The sequence below is a fragment of the Formica exsecta genome, unplaced genomic scaffold (assembly GCF_003651465.1).
Source record: "Formica exsecta isolate Colony F162 unplaced genomic scaffold, ASM365146v1 scaffold137, whole genome shotgun sequence".
NCBI lineage: Eukaryota > Metazoa > Arthropoda > Insecta > Hymenoptera > Formicidae > Formica > Formica exsecta.
In genome coordinates, this window is record NW_021848702.1 from 481,487 (window position 1) to 502,388 (window position 20,902).

The 20,902-nt window shown below is 34.3% G+C and overlaps 1 protein-coding gene across 1 annotated transcript; it reads left to right on the forward strand.

The window, feature by feature from the left end:
- The first annotated feature begins 3,303 nt into the window (after positions 1 to 3,303).
- LOC115245930 (allatostatin A) lies at positions 3,304 to 20,896 on the forward strand. Its single transcript, XM_029824452.1, has 3 exons — positions 3,304 to 3,600; positions 19,407 to 19,683; positions 19,973 to 20,896. Exons 2-3 carry the CDS (start codon positions 19,426 to 19,428, stop codon positions 20,303 to 20,305), a joined length of 591 nt encoding a protein of 196 aa, XP_029680312.1. The 5' UTR covers positions 3,304 to 3,600; positions 19,407 to 19,425; the 3' UTR covers positions 20,306 to 20,896.
- Positions 20,897 to 20,902: the final 6 nt, after the last annotated feature.

The window sequence follows — 20,902 nt, forward strand, 5'->3', positions numbered from 1 at the left end:
TTATTTTACAGATATTTTGCTCCTTGAGATGATGCTCCGACAATGAGATATTCAATGAATTCGCGTTTATTATCGATTACTTCCAATTAGAAAGTAATATAATTAATTAAGAAAGTAATACTTCACTATTGTACACAATTGAAGATGCCGATGATCAACTTCGCTGAAAATGCAATTTTCTCACTTCTGTTAATCCTTTATTTTCTTTCTTACGTTTCTGCCATAAACGCGAGAGTGGCCTCGTTTTATGTTATGTTAAAAGAATTAAAATTCACGTAGGGATACGGAAGGTTGTAGAACAGTGCCATTCTCTTTAGCGTCCCGACGAGAGGAAACATTGAAGAATTCCTCTCTCCGAATGTCTGTAAAAACTCTCCAAAAGAGACATTTAACGAGAACGATCGTATAATTAATCGCACGAGAGATATATTCTCGTTCTCGATCTCCTTATCCATCGTCCTGTCGCGCTGATAACACGCTCTTCGTCTCTTCTCTGTCTCCGAGTGCAAGTATCGATCGGTCGCGTGGCATTCAACACGGAATCGGGAGGAATTTCAGAGAGAGAGAGAGAGAGAGAGAGAGAGAATCGCGCGGATGCGAACGACAGACGATTTACGACTCATACTTTATTAAAGACGCTATCAGTCTCTCTAACAATCGCGATGGAGGATCTGGAGTTAAAGAGCAAGAGTTAATTTCGAAGCATTGCTAATGATCGAGATATCGGCCGGCAATCTTGCATCGGTGACATTGACGGTTATCCAGTGTTTAAATCCACGTGGGAATCGACCGGCGGTTTCAAACCGTGTCCATTATCAGATCGCGGGGCGTACGCTTTTACAAGGTAGATGACGAGACCGAACTATGCGAAGTGCGCGGCGGCCCCTTTTTTCTCCTCTTTATCGCATTATACATTGCACTATACAGCGGCACTTTCCATATAGAACGCGGAATGTATCGAATTATCGATTGTATCCGCGTGATAAAGGACGATGCATCCCATATAATGTCGCAGTTTAAATTCTTGAAGGGTAAAAATACGATGGCAAATACGTGAAAAAAGCACGTTTCTAAAATCGCGTCGCATTCCTGGCGAATCTCAATTCTTGGCATTGCTCGTCGCAAAAGTTATTCTCATCTATATATCTTTGCTTTTAATGTAATAATTTTGAGAGAATAATGTCAGGGATTCTTGAAGAAAGGGAGACGTGAAAATTTAAAGTAGATTCTCTCTTTTTTTCGTGTTATTATATTAGATGCTTTCCAAGTCAATATGCACCTATATCTTGCATATTTATGTAAAATCTATCTTATAGCTCATGTATCTTTATTCTCTTCTAAATCAATAGTTCCACACGGAAAAAAAAAATTTCGCTACCATAGCTAATCATGGTTTGCAAAATAAATTTCTAAACTGCAGCAAAACGGTTTGCTGTTGCACCTAATAAATAGGTATCACAGCTAAGATGTTCGCTGACCATATATTACAACTGAAATCTAGTTACCATACGCAGTTTTTAGCTACGGCAGCTAAATTTTTTTTTCCGTGCATGAACCAATTTTTATCCAAAACACATTCGTTCTGACGTAACAATTAAATTCACTTTTTATCACTTTTCAATAGAAATATATAATGTAATGTAAATACAGATGATATTTTCCTTGACGTAATCATGTATGAATATCTTTTAATTTTATTAGACTCGCGTGATATCACATGGAATCTCTCTATTCATAATGTTAATAAAGCTTATAATGCGATATTACATTGTAATATTGAAAATGTTACAATTATTCATATTTGCAAGCTGCTGGTATAATGATAAGGATTATAAAAGTAGTTTGAACCGAACAAAATCCTCGATGCAGCAGTCATGCGTATTCGCGGATGACTGCGCGGAATAATTAATTAGAAATAAATAATGTTAAACTATATAGCTATTTTTGTCCGCGCATCTTAATTATGGTTTGAATAATCAAAGATATAAATAGTGAATAAAATCGAGTTGCATCTCCCGCATCATATGTTTGCGGAATGTATTTTTACTTTATCTAACGGGAGAATCTACAGTTCTTCTACCAAGTTCTTCGCTCATGTATCTATTGTATCTCGTCAATTTCATCGGCCGAAAAATTTTCATCAGACAAGACGGAGATCTTTTTTCTCGCCGGTGTAGACATGCAAATATCCCGTCGCTGGCGCGGATTCGTCTCGTTTCCCTCAAGGCATCCGAACCTTTCCATGGACAGAACTTTTATGACGACGAGCGGCAGAGAATCCGGCATACAAGCACCCTGGTCGTTTACGAGCGGTTTAGCGGAAAATCCAGAGCGGAAATCTCGCGGTGGAGCCGCATGCGGTTGATGCGTAATGCATCCACCGCGAAACCCATAAATGCGCTTAACCGGTGTGTCGCGCGGATTTGGTCCTTGACTGGCTCGCGCGGCTTATGGGGAAACTTTTGTCCGGCGAGATACAAAATCCCTTATGCACATTCTTGTGCAGGTTCGTGGAAAACGCAAGATGATATCGTAATTATAGGGACGAGATTCTTCGTGGGGAAAGTGTTGTAAAGCGAAGCAAGTGAGTTTCTCCGAGAGATGAGACTGGAAAGGCGCAGGGAGCGTAATCTAATGAGAAAGCAATCTACCTCTCGTTTAAAAGAGAGATTTAAAGTATGCTAGGCGCGCTGTTTGCTTATACTTGTGCTATAGAGATAGAGGATCTTGTAATAATTATTTCTCAACATTCGCGAGTAACCGTATGCCCTTTTACAGAAGCGGTAGCTCTTTCTTTACTCGGTGTATATTTTTCATGCGAAATATTACGCGTTCGAATAAAAATTCTGCATTATTCATATCGTCTTTTTTAGGATGAATTTTCTATAGAACTCTGTTCAACTAACTCAATAGTCGCGCAAAGTTGAAATCAAAGCGGCGTGTTTGTATGTGAGAGAGCGAAATGACCGGATGTTCACAACGTGCACCGGAAGCTCGTTTTTCAGGTACAGAGAACTCAAGAAGTGAAACGACCCACGGCTCTCTTCGCCATTCCCCTTTATCTCCGTCAAATCCGTTGTTGCAATTGGGCGATGCATGGATCATGCGTCGTCTCATCGGCATGTCTCACGCACTCACGTGTACGCGAAAGGCGTCGCGACGCATCGAGGGAAGAAAAGAAGAGAAGAGAGAAAGAGCAAGGAAGGGCGGCACGCGAACCGAAGGGTGAGAAAGATGCGTGGGGATCTCCAATCTCAAGGGCAACACACGCACAGGCGCCGACGCACACATACGTATAAAGGCCGGCGTCGCGACGCTCTCGCTGTCATTCCCGCGCGCAGCACCCAAGTCGCGGTACCCGGCGTCGGACGTCGTCGTCGTCGTCATCGGTGACTCACGGAGGACACTCCACTCGTAGCGTACTCTCGCAATCACGAAACGTGATAACAAACGGGAGAATCGTGCGAACGAGAGTTTCATCTCCGCGAGAAACGCGACAGGAAGCTCCCCATCTTTCAGCGGCTTTGAAGAGATACCCGCGTACTCTTGTCTCCCCAACAGGACCTGCAGAAAATTGCGCCGATAGTTTCGCAGCAACAGGTGAGTAGTTTATCTCGAGATGCGCCTCTTTTTTGCGTGCTTCTTTTAAACGTGTCTTAATTTTTTTTCTCTCTTACTGAAAGATGTAATTACATCATCATAATTGTATATTTTCCCACGCGCGATAAAGTTTAGATTCTTCTTGCACTTGTAATTTAACATTAGAAAATGATCAATCCTGAATTTTTACTTGTCGGATGTCCGCGTCTTCTACTGTGTTACTCGATGATTGCAGTCAAGCTAAAGATGGGAAAACTTGTTTCGAGCGGTAATGCATTACAGATTCGATTGAGTGTTTACATTGATAGTAGATGGGGCAAAGTGAGTTTATCGAGTGCGATAAAGTTATCACAAATATGTATATATGATATCGTATATTATAGCAAAAACTTTCACTTATATGATAGCCGATTTGATAGCCGATGTAACAATAAAGAATATATCTAGGGAGATTAACATATATTTCATTTTTCTTTTTTTCTTTTTTTAATTTTTTATTGTGTAATAACAGATTTTTATCATGGTTTATTTTATCGTTTCTCTATATCGTGTCTTTCTATCTTTTATAAGCTGATTATATTTTTCAATTAGCTCAAAAATTTTGTATATGCAAGAGAATATTATTTAAATTAAAAATATGTTTGAATTTTATCAATAAAAAGATTTATTTATCCAATTTATTTTTTTTGATAATGAAAATACTTTGCCGCGATTATATTTATTTTAAGCAATAAAATTATTAATCTTTTAATTTGTAATAGTTTCATTACATAACTTGCACTAACATTAAATATTCTTAAATCTTTATGAGAAAGAGAGAGAGAGAGAGAGAGAGAGAGAGAGAGAGAGAAAAGAAAACGATTTTTTCCTTTATTCCACTTATTGCTTACAAGCATTTCTGTGAAGGTAGTAGCAACAGGTGAGTGAGTTTTAAGGACAAAGTTTCCGAAGTTCCTCTACATCTTCACTTCAGTTCATTAATTACGCTCATCTTTTACATCGCGCGTAAAATAATACCGTATTGTTTTTTTTACTCTTTTTTATTTATTCTTTTTTATTCATTCTTTTTTATTCTTTTTTCACGTAATAAATATAATAAAATAAATATTTGTAGAGTTTTCCGAGTATTATATTAATTAAGTTTACTTAAATTTATCAAAAAACTGTAAAAAATAAAAAAAAATGCGAAAGAAATGTAAAACATGTATTCATTTTAAGATCGAATTTCTAATTTAGTGTAGTTGTACCTAAGTACTAGCAAAATGAATGTAATAAAAAATTAAAAAACTAGCAATATGGAGCAGAACAGTTGCGCTTTTATTCTTATCATATATATATATTTTATTTTTCACACAACTCCGGCTTTAAATATTCTCTCGCAATTTATTATTTTTAGAAAATGCTATGTACAGTTTATATATATTTGGAGAAATATCCATTATACGATGTTGCGTACATGCTAGATTATAAGATAAAATTATGACGCAAAAAGATTTGAACAAAAGCTATTGTTAAAATTTTATCTAGACTTTTCTTACTATTTCTTATTTAATTTATAAAAATCATTAAGTTTATAGCGGTTACATCTTTTATTAATCTCATGGGTTTCGTTAAATTTCAAATTTACATGAGCAATTGCGTAGGTAAATTATCGTGGGTAGTATAAAAGATAACATTTGAAAGCACACATAAAGAAATGATTTCTAAATTTATATTTATTGTAGAATCCTCGTTCTTTTTATATTTTTATACACATTCTTGACAAAAATAACATATTATATGCTTTTTCTCTGGAAATCCTTTAATATTTCCTTTAATATTCTCTTAAATGTTACGAATTGCGAATATCTAGAAGAGAGGGTAATTATGTTTCTCTGTAAAAAAAAAAAAAAAATTTCTACAAAATTGCAATAATTTTTTTCAAATGCGCAAAACGACAAAAAATTGATTAAGATTTACGCTATCTTTGGGAAGTGCAAACAAAAAATTTTGCTAACGATCGGTCCTGGTCGGTTTTCAAGATCTATCCCGTAGTTACAATTATAGAATCATCGCGTATGAGACACGTGCATAAGCCATAAAAATTTCGATTGCACTCGATTATTAGAAGTCAATGCCATTTGCTATTAATTCCAGCTCTCACGAGAAAAACCGATCTCTCTGTTTCTTCGACCAATACAGCTGTTTGATATTGTTCTCAGAATTTCATGTTCCGACGATGACGAAAATTCATTTTCGGCATTTCAATGCGTATATCTTAACTGTCAAAATGAAATCTTTGATTAGATATTGACATTCGATGATAATAGAGAGCTCTTATGACAGAATCGAGAAATAAATTAGGTCGCTATTGCCATTAGCGTGCGACAGTATGAACGATCGTCGTATTCCTGAGAAAAGAATCGGCTAAATAACACGCGTGCCTGTCGCATAATGCGACAATGTTCCGAGGACACTTAAGAGATGAAGAAGAATGGAACTTTTTCTATTATATTATCGAATATTAAATTTGGAATCAATTCGCATCAAAATGTGAAGATACTTCATAAAATTGAAACATATGTTGGAGTGAAGAATTTGCGTCAAAGTTTCCTTTATTTTTCTTATAAAGAGACATGACGTTATTGATTATTTCATCTTAAATTTCATTTTTTTATAAGGGCGACTAGATTATTGAAAACATTGAATAAATCAGCGCATTACTTTATTAAAATATATTATATTGTTTTCTCTTCTTACGTACGCGTATTATTGAGAGAAACACAATGAAACAATAACACAATAGCGCTGAACCAATGAGACCTCGTAAGTTCTCATTATGTAGATAATTGCTTCGTTATCGTGATGAGTATATTAACCCTTAATAAGACTCTGGAGACACACAAGTTGTTGTCCACGAAGTATCGCAGCTCTATGAATAGCAAAGTATTTTTTTACCCCGATAAAATAATGAATTTTAAAAAGAAAGAAGATAAAACAAGACAATGTACAATTATTATCTTCAGACGATATGCAGCAAATAAAATGCTAATTATGACATGCAAATTGTAATTTCAATGAGAAAGAGAGAGGATCCTCTTTTCGCAGGTAGGGTAAGAATAGGGATCGTGCGGATTAGTTACGAAATTGATACTGAAAAAATGTTTATAGGCGAAGGAAATAATCTCGTGGACGGTGCGTGCGTTTAATGAGAACGTTTGAAGCGGGGGAGAAAGAACGTGAGTAAAATATCCGGGAAAAGGAGAGACAAAGAACGAGGAAACGCGCCGTTAGATGCAGGTTATTGGATGGCCGCGTTATTGTCGGACTTGTTTGCCGCTCATAAGTCGCTACTTACCTCGGCTATTTCGCGTGGCTTATTAGCTCGCCTCGGGCTTGCGTATTATTTTGTGCGAACGAAATCAGAAACCGCGCGCTAATCAGGTCGTCGCACGAGGGAACGATAAAATGCGTCTTTCCGTAAAGTTGTGTGCTTTAAGCATGACACTTTACGATCTTTGTCTACGAAGGGATGCTCCTTCGTTCCAGAGCGAATTGAATTAATGTGTTTAAACACGCGAGGTATTAAAAATTAAATTCTTTGTGCTGTGTTTGCCGACTGTCATTCGAAAAATGATATGCCACGGAGAATAAATGTTTCGATTGTCTTATTGCACATTTATTATCCTTTTTATTTTGTATTTCTTCACGCTATACTTTCGTAAAATTTGACATTTGTATTGTTATACTGTATTCGCGTGACTCTTGTATATTCTTGGAAATCTTTCAGAATTTATTTGTTGCTCATGCGCATGTGTTTTTCTACACAATATTGCTTGCAGGCTTCTTTGTAGACAATAAAGTTGCAAAGTAGAAGCGGGGAGGGGTGGAGAGGGGGAGGGGGTGGAGGAGGGGAGGGGAAAAAAGCCCTTAGGACAATCCCGGTTATATATAGAGAGCACAATATTCGCGCGCGCGAAAGAACAAAGTAACGTAAGTTATCTCGCCTCGCACCTATTTTCCTTATCGCGAGATTTACTCTACGCCGTAAGATCTTCTTCCGTTTGTTGCTCACGCGTCGCAAACGGCATCATCATAATTTCGTTTGCGCTGTCAATAGTGCTGCATCTGTAATTAAAGTCGCAACTCATGAGTCTTCGACGGTTTTCCTTGATGGGGCATTAAATGCCACGTTGTTTGTTATCCTGCATCCCGTTTACTTTCGCGTTTCTTTACACTACGTTAATTAGCAGCTTGCGGGGAAGAAGATTCGCAAGCTTTTATCGGAACGAATAGTCACGTGTATTTGATTTCCCTCGTTCGTGCTTCCTTTGATTTAAATAATAATGTACATAAAATTGACAAACTCTATTACTTGATGTATATCACGTTACTTGAAAGTAAGAGTATTGCCAGGAATAAACTCAAAATAATGCAATAAATAATGAAAATTGTACTTTTCTCTGTTTTATCTCGATTCAGCTCTCTATATTTTATGATTATATTCGACTAACAAGAAAATAATTACTTTTCTATGTAAAAAGACGTATAATGTATTCATGGCTTCGCTCATATTCGTAGCCGATATCATCTCATCGTAAAATTATTCCGCACGAGGCAAATCGCATCGACCTAGCCGTCGGCGATCAAGTGGTCGAAATCAGCGGTCGCATCCAGTGGGACATTTGACACACGTGTAACGCAAACCGATAAAAATGGAGATTGTCAGATATTTACAAAGTGATATTATGAAATGTCATTATTGTAAAAGTTTCGCGATAAATTACATTCGCGAGAAGCGCGATAAAGATGTACGTCATCGCGATTAATCAGCCCACTTTCGCGGACGTTCGTATCTGGTTGATCATATCTGGTATAATTATTTTCTGGCCAGCATGAAAGCCAAAAATACCTTAAGGGGAGCGAAGAGATGTGGAGAGAGAGAGAAAGAGAGAGGAAGAGAGAGAAAGAGAGAGAGAGAGAGAAAGATTTAATTTAGTTCCAATATATCTCTCTTCGCTATCGTCGGAGAAGGGGACATCTAAGTGACGTTGGTTAATCTCATTTCCGGACCCAAAGAGAGAAGCTGTTCTCGCGGTTGTGCTCGACAAGATCGATGATAATATTATCGTCTCGAAACGTAGTTATCACTCCAGAGGAGGTGCTCTTCTTCCTTGTATGTAGAGTTGCAGATACTTGTAGCCTATCGCATCAGCGCTTCTTGTTGCTATTGTTATGTATGACGTGCAAAATGTAGACGTGTGCATAAAGTAAACACAGGTGGGCGTCCTATCGGGGAAGTGTTCGAATTATAGGGTTTATCAAAACGGAAGGTGAGACCGCGAGACTGCATGTCGTGTTATGCAGAAACGTAGAAAGGTGCTTCAGCATCAATTCCCTTCGAGCACATTGATATTTACTCGATTTTGAAACAGCGACTGAATGCATTTTAAACTATTACGTTTACCATGAAAGAGATTAATTTCATCGATTGTTTGCAATATTATCTATCAATGTTTGCTGAAGAATATAGTCTAATATATGTGACATATTATTATTATAACTACAAGCTTTCAATTAAAACTTTGATAACGTAAAGTGCACGTGAAATTAATAAAGTTGTACTACTTATTAGTAATATTTCATTTAACTTTACAAAAGAGGTTCAACTTACAATTCTCTAAAATTTTGAAGCTATTATAGAGAGAGAGAGCAAGCCAATATTTTTATTAAACAAATTTTAGTTACACACACACACACATATACATACATGCAGAATGACCACAGCATCTAAAATCGCAATATTTCTAGAATATTCTATAAAAGTCGATTACAAATAATATAAAGTTTAACGCAATTTATACTTCCATATATCTGTAATCTTCGACTTTTAAAGGTGAAAAAAATTTTATTTTGTAAAGAGTGTTCTGCAAACTATGCTGCATGTGCGTCACTATGTCGGATTTAATGGCATTGATAAAAAAAGTTGATAGAAAATTTTCGCGTAACTTTTGTTCATGCGATTCTCGCTTTTGAAATAATCTCGTTTATTGCGAAGCGGAACATTAAATGTCGAGCACTCGATAAAAGGCGCGATATTATAAAGTGATGATAATCGTGATAATCGAAATAGCGAATTATCGGAGAATATCTCTCTACTCTTATATCTTCAAAATAGAATATTATATATATAATATCTACAAAAAGAAATTTTAAATGTCCCTCACAAGAATCTTTTAATTATAACGTAATTCTAAAAGCTGATAATTTTTCTCGGTTGTTCGGACGGAGAATGGTTTGATTCAAATACCTTTACAAATTGATAATAAATTTGCTTCTGGCCTGGATTGTTCGATTAGCGCGCAAGAATATAGCAAAATATCAGCATATAACGTGATGGATGAAGAAGCAGGCAAATTTTTCCCGAATTTTAATTTGCGAGAGATATATCTCGTTTCATCCTGGGTGTAGGAAAGATTGTGTTAATTTCGTCACCGGTTGCAATATTTATGGAAAAGACAAGAATCGATATTGCTACATTAGAATGCATATCCTTTACTTGATAAGTATGATATCTCACCTAAATGAGAAAACTGCTCGGTCAAACGATTATACACACACACACACACATACACACACACACACACATAGTATTTATCCGTACACAATGCATTTGTCTTGATGATGCGCATGATGAGAAACTCCGACAATTTAACCAACTTTTAAAATAGACATCCTGTAATTTAAGCAGAAGGTACTTTAAATAGAAATTGATTTCTCTATTTGTGAAATAAAAGAATGAGAGAATGATTAAAAAATCTGACGCACAAAAATTTTCGCATCCAGCTTTACGCCGGGTTTAATTAATACGTTAAATTTAATTAACAGTATTTTTCAGATAGCTTGGACGTTAATGATTGTGATACGCAAGTCATTACAAAATTTGCATTTTAATGAAGATATGCGAAATTGTACAATGGTGACAAGAAAAACGGAAATCAAAATGAATTATAAATTATAAATCATAAAAAAATAAAGGAAGCAATAATCTTCAATTATGATGCTAATTTGAAAGCAATAAATGAGATTATCGTTAAGATTAGAAGGCATAAAGATTTAATAGAAGGTAGTTTTTTCAGAACACGTGCAAACATTGTTACAATTTCTTTAAGCATCTTTCTGCATATTCATGAGGAAAACATGAGAAATTACATCGCAAGATTTGCAAATCTGCGAAAGTAGTTTGATGATACGGCACGTGCTTAAGGGAGGAAACTAGTATAACGACTAAATAAGGCTATTTTTAAGGATTTCTTTTTCTGGTAAATAATTTTTTTTTTTTTCAAATCACGTTATTAACATCACAAAGTACATAATTTGAACTTTTCGTGAAATTTTCGTTAAAAAATATTAATATTTATAGCTATATTAATAGCCCACTACAATAGCACAATAGTTACAATAGCACAATAGTGTGACCCGCCTTAAATAAAACAGGCGCACGCGTAGCGGGCCAACAGAAGCTCTGAAACAAAAAGAAACCAAATATTTTCTTAAAATATAAGACAATAGCTTCAGTTGCACATATGGATTTAAAAAAAAATAATTTGTTACAAAATGGCGGACTTTTGAAGAAAGAAGTTCCAAAATCGGTGAGATATTGACCTCTGTTTTTTAACATTACAAAAAAACAAATTACTCAATCAAAAATTTCATACGTGCAACTGAAGCTATTGTCTTATATTTTAAGAAAATACTTGCTTTTTTTGTTTCAAAGCTTTCGTTGCCCCGCTACGCTTGCGCTCGTTTTTTTTTAAGCCGGCTCACACTATTGGCTATTGTAGCTATAAATATTAATATTTTTTAATGAAAATTTCACAAAAAGTGGTTCATATTATGTACTTTGTGATGTTAATAACGCGATTTGAAAAAAAAACGATTATTTACCAGAAAAAAATCCTTAAAAATAGCCCTTAATGAGAATGCGCGTCTGCATCTACTTATAAATATTTAAACTACAATTAAGATGCAAGCGACGGAAAAGAATTAAAATAAAAGATAAGATAGCGATATTATTTGAGGAGAAGAAAGAATTTTCAAACATGATTTTGCTGTTGTATGGTAAAAGTCTCTGTGAAAAGAGAAGCGGAAGAAGAAACGTAGGAAAATTGCGTGGTGATTTGCATGAGTTTCTTTGCACGTAGCCAATCGAAATAAACGTGAGAGCCTTTTTGCATTCTTTCGACTTCCCGCGAAGAGATAAAACATCGCGAACGGTTACACATCAATAACGCTCGTAAAAATGTTTTGTTTCCTGTTTCAATGTTGCTTTTGATACAGTTATTTTAAATACAATTTCTAGCACGCCACGGTTTTTAGCACGATTACAAGAGGGTCATTCAATATAAAAATATAAAACGAACATGTCACAGACATGGAGATTTATAATTGAATCAGACATTTTTAAAAAAAGACAACACTTGCATTCGATTGTTTTCGAGATGACAGAATAAATTGATTTGTCGATGTTTGTGTATGTACACAATACTGAAGTCTTTAAATTGTGTTTAGATTCTATTTATTATTTCCTGAATTTTCTCGATATACTTTTACCAAAGAAATCTAATGGAGAAAACGATTAGAATAAATGTATCTCGCAAGTATCAATTATGAATAGTCAGAATAATAAAGTACGAAATAAAAAAGAGTATAATAACCTAAAGGAAAAAGAGAATGAATCGTCGAAAAAGATTTTGCCGCACCATTATTCGATGAGCTATTATTATTTCTTTTTCTGTTACCGGAATTTTCCCGCAAATATTGCTATGAAAGATGTATAAAAGTCTTCAGCGCGTGTCGCTAACAAAAGAAATTTGATCAGAAGTCGTTAATATATATTATAATATCGTATAAATAAAATTTCTTATAGAACGTAATGTAATCCCGATTCTTATTGAGAGTTAAGCGTGATATTACCCCAACGACTTTACCAAGCGTGTTCTATATTCCATAAGTATCTTTCAAGATGATCAGGATTATCGTACTTTATGAGTACGAGGAAGAGAGAGAAAATTTAGTTGAACATTTTAAAAGAAAAATTTGGGTCGAGATATCGTTCCGGAGCAGCAGCCTACACTTATTTATCTAAAAAATGCGTGAATCAAAATGCTTATGATATAATTTCTTGAATGGGCCATCGATGATTGATACCAATGACGCATACGGAATGTTAATCAGACCATGAAAGATACGGTACGAGAGATCATCGCACTCGTCGATCGGAACAAATGATGTCTATCATGTGGATCGGCCAAGTATTCTGCTTTATTTGACGTGAATTTGAAGCCGGTCCATTATGCGTCGTCTCATCAGAATTTCTAAAGAAGGTCAAGGTCACTCAGGACGATGACCTTGACAACATATGTCAAAGTCAAGGTCATCCGTGAGGTTGCCCACTTTATGCATATTTACCAAAAAAACAAGTATTTTCTTAAAATATAAGACAATAGCTTCAGTTGCACATATGGATTTAAAAAAAAATAATTTGTTACAAAATGGCGGACTTTTGAAGAAAGAAGTTCCAAAATCGGTGAGATATTGACCTCTGTTTTTTAACATTACAAAAAAACAAATTACTCAATCAAAAATTTCATACGTGCAACTGAAGCTATTGTCTTATATTTTAAGAAAATACTTGCTTTTTTTGTTTCAAAGCTTTCGTTGCCCCGCTACGCGTGCGCTCGTTTTTTTTTTAAGCCGGCTCACACTATTGGCTATTGTAGCTATAAATATTAATATTTTTTAATGAAAATTTCACAAAAAGTGGTTCATATTATGTACTTTGTGATGTTAATAACGCGATTTGAAAAAAAAACGATTATTTACCAGAAAAAAAATCCTTAAAAATAGCCCTTAATGAGAATGCGCGTCTGCATCTACTTATAAATATTTAAACTACAATTAAGATGCAAGCGACGGAAAAGAATTAAAATAAAAGATAAGATAGCGATATTATTTGAGGAGAAAGAATTATTTTCAAACATGATTTTGCTGTTGTATGGTAAAAGTCTCTGTGAAAAGAGAAGCGGAAGAAGAAACGTAGGAAAATTGCGTGATGATTTGCATGAGTTTCTTTGCACGTAGCCAATCGAAATAAACGTGAGAGCCTTTTTGCATTCTTTCGACTTCCCGCGAAGAGATAAAACATCGCGAACGGTTACACATCAATAACGCTCGTAAAAATGTTTTGTTTCCTGTTTCAATGTTGCTTTTGATACAGTTATTTTAAATACAATTTCTAGCACGCCACGGTTTTTAGCACGATTACAAGAGGGTCATTCAATATAAAAATATAAAACGAACATGTCACAGACATGGAGATTTATAATTGAATCAGACATTTTTAAAAAAAGACAACACTTGCATTCGATTGTTTTCGAGATGACAGAATAAATTGATTTGTCGATGTTTGTGTATGTACACAATACTGAAGTCTTTAAATTGTGTTTAGATTCTATTTATTATTTCCTGAATTTTCTCGATATACTTTTACCAAAGAAATCTAATGGAGAAAACGATTAGAATAAATGTATCTCGCAAGTATCAATTATGAATAGTCAGAATAATAAAGTACGAAATAAAAAAGAGTATAATAACCTAAAGGAAAAAGAGAATAAATCGTCGAAAAAGATTTTGCCGCACCATTATTCGATGAGCTATTATTATTTCTTTTTCTGTTACCGGAATTTTCCCGCAAATATTGCTATGAAAGATGTATAAAAGTCTTCAGCGCGTGTCGCTAACAAAAGAAATTTGATCAGAAGTCGTTAATATATATTATAATATCGTATAAATAAAATTTCTTATAGAACGTAATGTAATCCCGATTCTTATTGAGAGTTAAGCGTGATATTACCCCAACGACTTTACCAAGCGTGTTCTATATTCCATAAGTATCTTTCAAGATGATCAGGATTATCGTACTTTATGAGTACGAGGAAGAGAGAGAAAATTTAGTTGAACATTTTAAAAGAAAAATTTGGGTCGAGATATCGTTCCGGAGCAGCAGCCTACACTTATTTATCTAAAAAATGCGTGAATCAAAATGCTTATGATATAATTTCTTGAATGGGCCATCGATGATTGATACCAATGACGCATACGGAATGTTAATCAGACCATGAAAGATACGGTACGAGAGATCATCGCACTCGTCGATCGGAACAAATGATGTCTATCATGTGGATCGGCCAAGTATTCTGCTTTATTTGACGTGAATTTGAAGCCGGTCCATTATGTGTCGTCTCATCAGAATTAAAGGGACGTCGTCACGATATGAGTCTGACCTATAATAACTTGGTTGAAAAAATTTTGACGTGCCAAAAAAAGCGGAAATTAAATCGCTGTGCCGTTTTTTTTTTTTTTTTTTTATTACAAAGATTTATCATTTCAATGAATGTCCAAATTTAATACAAATATTTACAACAAAATGTAATTTATATTTCTACATGCTAGACTAGAATATATATTAAGCGCGTATTTTGTTTGGTATTTTTTTTCTCCATTTATGCATTCAAAATGTCATGTGTTTACGAAACGCCCAGATAGTCCACGTAGTTATTTCTACAGAAAATGAAGCTGTGTTTGACATTAAGTCTTTTTCATTGGAACACAAACGCATCTGGTTTTACCAATGTCCAATTCAATTACATATTATAAGTCTGTGTTCCATCAATATTATTACTATACAAATGTGAATCCTATACGAGTTCCTTCTACATCCGATATTTAATAATAAACTACTTAATAGTAAGCATACGCGCTGCAACGTGTAGATTATGAATCAATTTTATATTGTAGATATTGAACATATTGCAATCAAAATAATTTCAAAATTAATAATATTCAACTTTTAATTTCTGGTGCGTATTTTCGTAAATTTAGTGCTCGCGTGTATATCGAATAATAGAGTGCGTATCTATGTAAGAACTTAATTGTTATATAATATTATTTGATGCGTTATATAAAGTAGTTCTTTTAAAGAATAATACTGTCTAAATTTTATGAGAATTTCATGTACACCAACATCCTCCGCATCGATGCTTAAAGGTTAACCCAAATAAAATTTGAAAGCAACCTCTTTGTCATACACTTTTCTTTGTAACATTTTCTTTCGCCTCACCATTTTTTTGTAATATTGCAAAAGATTTTGCTTGCTCACTTTAGCATGACGAGAAGCAGAGAAAGCGCATAAAATTCGAATATTTTTAACTTTTGTAAAAAGTCAGATAAAAAAAGTCAGAACATTATTTAATTTCTTTCTCATGCGCTCTTGTATCTTATTTTCTTCTTTATTTACTATTGAAACTTAATATTTCTTTTGCGCATCTTTTATTTACGTATTTCTTGTGCATTTGCAGTCAGGTACATTTTTAATCATTTTTCATATTTGCGGACATAAAATTCTGTCGACGAAATCAATAAAAAAAGTTTCTCTTCGGAGAGGAATCCAATAATCCTTGAGATACTTGACACCTGAGTGATGGGTAAACCTTTCTTGTTGTCAAAGAAAAAAGAGCTGAAATAAGCGATTTGTGCAACGTTTTTTTCTCGTAAGAAACAATGTGATAATTATTAAACCTCGCAATATTGTCAAAAGCATAATGACGTTTCATAACAATAATGAAAATAATCTCTTTCACGAGAAAACCGTGAAATCCAACACGAGTATGAGGATTGGAAATACGAAGAAAAGCTGCTGCAATAAATTTTTATACAGTATTCGTGCATAAAAATTTCAGACTAGTTCGTATATATCTAAATAAAGGTCACATGCCTTTCGCGGGATTTTTGCAAAAAAATCAGATGTAAACCGGAAGAAAAGATGCCCACGAGATTGATAGCTATTTGTTTCCCAAAGAATAGTCAATCAATCACACAGTGCTGTCGGTATTTTATTGAAGAATGGATTGGCCCTGAGAGAATTTAAGCGGCCGAAATGATTTTTCGATTTATATAAATTGTGGAAAGTTCGAAATTTGACACAATTGATTAAACTGATTAGAAATAGCGTTATTTATTAATTTATGAAAACTATTTATGAGAAAGTAATAAATGTGTGAAATGTATTAGAATTAAAGTTGGCGAGAGAGATTAGAAAAATAGAGTCACGATTAAACATCAAAAGGAAGGGAAAAGAATGAGAACGGCACCTGTTGCAACCATCAAACGGTTTCGCAGCTTTAAGTGAGTCATCAGGCAGCTCTTCGACTCTTTCACTCTCGCGAGAACATTTCCAACCCTCTTATCCTTGCGTATACAATATACAGGATGACAAACTGGTATTTGCAGTTACGTCCAATATTATTATCAGAAATTATATGAATATAATTATGATATAATTATGATACTATAATACTGTGTATAATAAAAATAAATACTTTTTTAATGTCATTATATATAATCGCTATGAAATCTTCATTGGCTCTCGTTCACTGGCAATTACAAGCTAGCATTGCAGACAAACCGGATCGGATTGCAAAAAACGCTTATTACATTTCTCAATTACTATTTTCTTTTAATGTTTCGATTTATATAAATTGTGGAAAGTTCGAAATTTGACACAATTGATTAAACTGATTAGAAATAGCGTTATTTATTAATTTATGAAAACTATTTATGAGAAAGTAATAAATGTGTGAAATGTATTAGAATTAAAGTTGGCGAGAGAGATTAGAAAAATAGAGTCACGATTAAACATCAAAAGGAAGGGAAAAGAATGAGAACGGCACCTGTTGCAACCATCAAACGGTTTCGCAGCTTTAAGTGAGTCATCAGGCAGCTCTTCGACTCTTTCACTCTCGCGAGAACATTTCCAACCCTCTTATCCTTGCGTATACAATATACAGGATGACAAACTGGTATTTGCAGTTACGTCCAATATTATTATCAGAAATTATATGAATATAATTATGATATAATTATGATACTATAATACTGTGTATAATAAAAATAAATACTTTTTTAATGTCATTATATATAATCGCTATGAAATCTTCATTGGCTCTCGTTCACTGGCAATTACAAGCTAGCATTGTAGACAAACCGGATCGGATTGCAAAAAACGCTTATTACATTTCTCAATTATTATTTTCTTTTAATGGTATAATATGTATTATTCATTTTAATTTATATTTAATTTTTTATTGATTTATAAAATTTATATAAAATTTAATTAATATTAATGGTATAAATAATGCTTGATATGATATAAATTGACAATTCGTCAAAATTAAATATTGCAAACTACGTGTGAATCTTGCAAGTTTTACTTGCTTAATAAACATCTTTTAATTGCTTTTATATAGATTTAGCTCATTAATATGTTTGACATTAAATGAATAAAAAGAAGTTACGAAGATTTCTATGATAAAAGTGCATGTGAGACGATATATTTAAGTATTTATCGTATTCGAAATGTGTGCCTTGTTGATAGTAGATTTTTATTAATTGTTGCAATTTTTATCAATATTTATCGACTTTGTATTCTTTCTCTTGACCCGTTCGAGTCTCTTCAAAAGCAGTGATCAAGCAGGACGAAGAAGGGTCCGTCGGATTTCACCATCAAATATTGAACGAACTGTCCCTACGGGATTTCGGGTTTAGTGGTCCATAGTCTCGCGACATCCAATCATGCCAGACCGCTCGCTCTTTCGTCATTCCATTGCAACTATTAAATATTTGATCATGTATATTGAAATCGCAGAGTCATAATGCGCAACAATGACTTCACTTTTAAATTAATGGGAATGTTTGTTTCAAATGGTATAACTATGTGTGCGGGTATATTTATGTAACAGACAGATTTTTAATAAAATAAAATTGACATATTTGTTTTGTATTTTTTAAAATATTTTAGTAGAATCTTTGAATCAACGATAATTTTATCTCATGAATTGCATAAATGTTATGTGAGTGGAAAAAGAGATATATCCACGATTTAATTGGCGCGCGCTCTTCTTTCGATAGAATCTGATAATTATATTATCTCATAAATTACGAAAAAAATGTTATTCGCAGAAAACAGAGGTAAAGATAAAAAAACCACCCTATGATTTTATCCAGATTTAACGGGACTCCGATCCGGTGACAGATGAAAATACCTCGGCAAGGAAGTAGGGTGCTGAGAGAATGCGACTGAGAGAATCCTTGTCGTAAAATTGACACGGCACCTCTACGAGTAAAAGCTATTCTTCTATTGCAATGGCATTCATTTCTCTGCCAGTCGTATAAATAACTTCTTATTTTATTTTTACATGCCAGAATTCCATTTGCGTACATCTGTTCTTTGAAATGCTTGTAAATTCTTTCGCGGGATATTGCTTTAACGCATTTTTATATTCTGCTAAATCCATTTTGTAACAGATATAAATTTCCGCAAAACGCGTTGTAAGAGCAATTACCATTGGAAATAAAATGCTCATTGTTATTTGAATTACACCCTTCTTATGTGCATAAAATATAGATATTGCGCAAATTTCTCGCGCATATAATTTCGAAGATACAATTCGACATATCGAGAAACTACCGCATGGATAAATAGTTATTATGCAATCTAAATGTATAATTTGATAGAGATTGAACTAATTCTCTCTTGCAATTTCAACAAGAATGCTGATTTCGCGCGCGTGAATGAATTTGAAAACTCAATCTCGAACTGCCGTGGAAGTTTGTATGACATTGTCAACAGGATGAAATTCTATTCCGTGATATCCGAATACTGGCAGTCGGTTATAAATTACAATTTCGCGCGACTTTTATACTTTCAGATAGATCCGAAGTAGCATCATGAAGTCTAAGACGAGTCTGATCGCTATGAAAATCATTATGTTCTACCTGTTGAGCGTCGTTGGGCCATCAACAGCGGCAGTAGAGGAGGCACCGGTCTCGTCTTTGCATATTCCACGATTGAATCCGTTATCGGGCAGCTTGGAGTACGACAAACCCTCTGAAAAAAGGGCGTATGCTTACATCTCCGAGTACAAGAGGCTACCTCTTTACAACTTCGGTATCGGAAAGCGATGGATCGACAATAGCGAGGATAAAGTGAGTTCCGGATGAAAATAAAACGTTCAATTTCTCAACGAACATTTGCTTTGTTATAAGATTGGAATCTGGTTAAAGATGGTCAGATCAGATATTCATGAGATATATAAAAAATTCGCATAATAAGTCACTAGGCAACATAAGTCTTTATTACTTTATTAATTAGATCGTCATTTAATATTTCCCGACATTGAACAATGCATAAGAAACAAAATATATCTTGAGTAAAAATAAAATTAATTTGTCATAATTATACTCGTATTATTTTGCATTAAAACTTTATTTGCAGCGGACGCGACCGTTCTCGTTCGGTATCGGAAAACGTCTCAGGGACTACAGGTTCGGCATAGGGAAGCGTAATAATGGATATCGTCCCCTGAGTATGGACTATTTCTCGGTTGACAACATGGAAGGCTATCATTCTCGCGAGGATAACCTGGACGACTTTATAGACGACAAACGCGGCGGCCAGCCCTTCAGCTTCGGCATCGGGAAACGAGGCTGGAAGCTGGCAACGGGTGAAATGGCCGTATCCGGAAGGAGACCAAACGACGTCGTCGGCTCGAAATATCTACTCGGTTTAGGCAAAGAATTAAACGAGGACGAAAATCTAGTCCAATAAAGCGTTCTTATCGGGAAGCACGGATTGTTCTCTTCCGCGGTCGTTGTAATCCCTGGACGATCGCAGAACATAATATATGCGCGCGATTCATTTCTTTCCGAAAATATTGGCAAAACGCGAATATTGGCGGAAAGCGGTTAAAAAAATAATATAACTCATTGATTTTGTTACATATTGCCATCGGGTTTTAATATATAGTAATATAAATTTGTTATAACCGTATCAATATTCTATATTGTACAATATATCAATATTCTATTATATATTGTACAAATAGTTAAGTAACACATTTACTGATAAATTAAATAATAAATCTTTTTATTTTTCCGATAAATGATAAATTTAAATTTATTCAGAAATTAAATTTATTCAGAAATAATAATGCAGCTATTTTAATAAATATTTCTCTGAACGCTAAGAACAAAACCGATCGTCCGTGGAAGTTAAAAGCGATAATGAGATCTCGAAATCTCTTTTTTTCCAAAATTTGCTGTAAAATTCGTGCGTCTACAATTTAACATCCACTTGTAAATGTTAAAAAAATGGCAGTACTTTAACGGAGATATCGTAGAAAAATTCTTTTGGATCTTTTTTTTT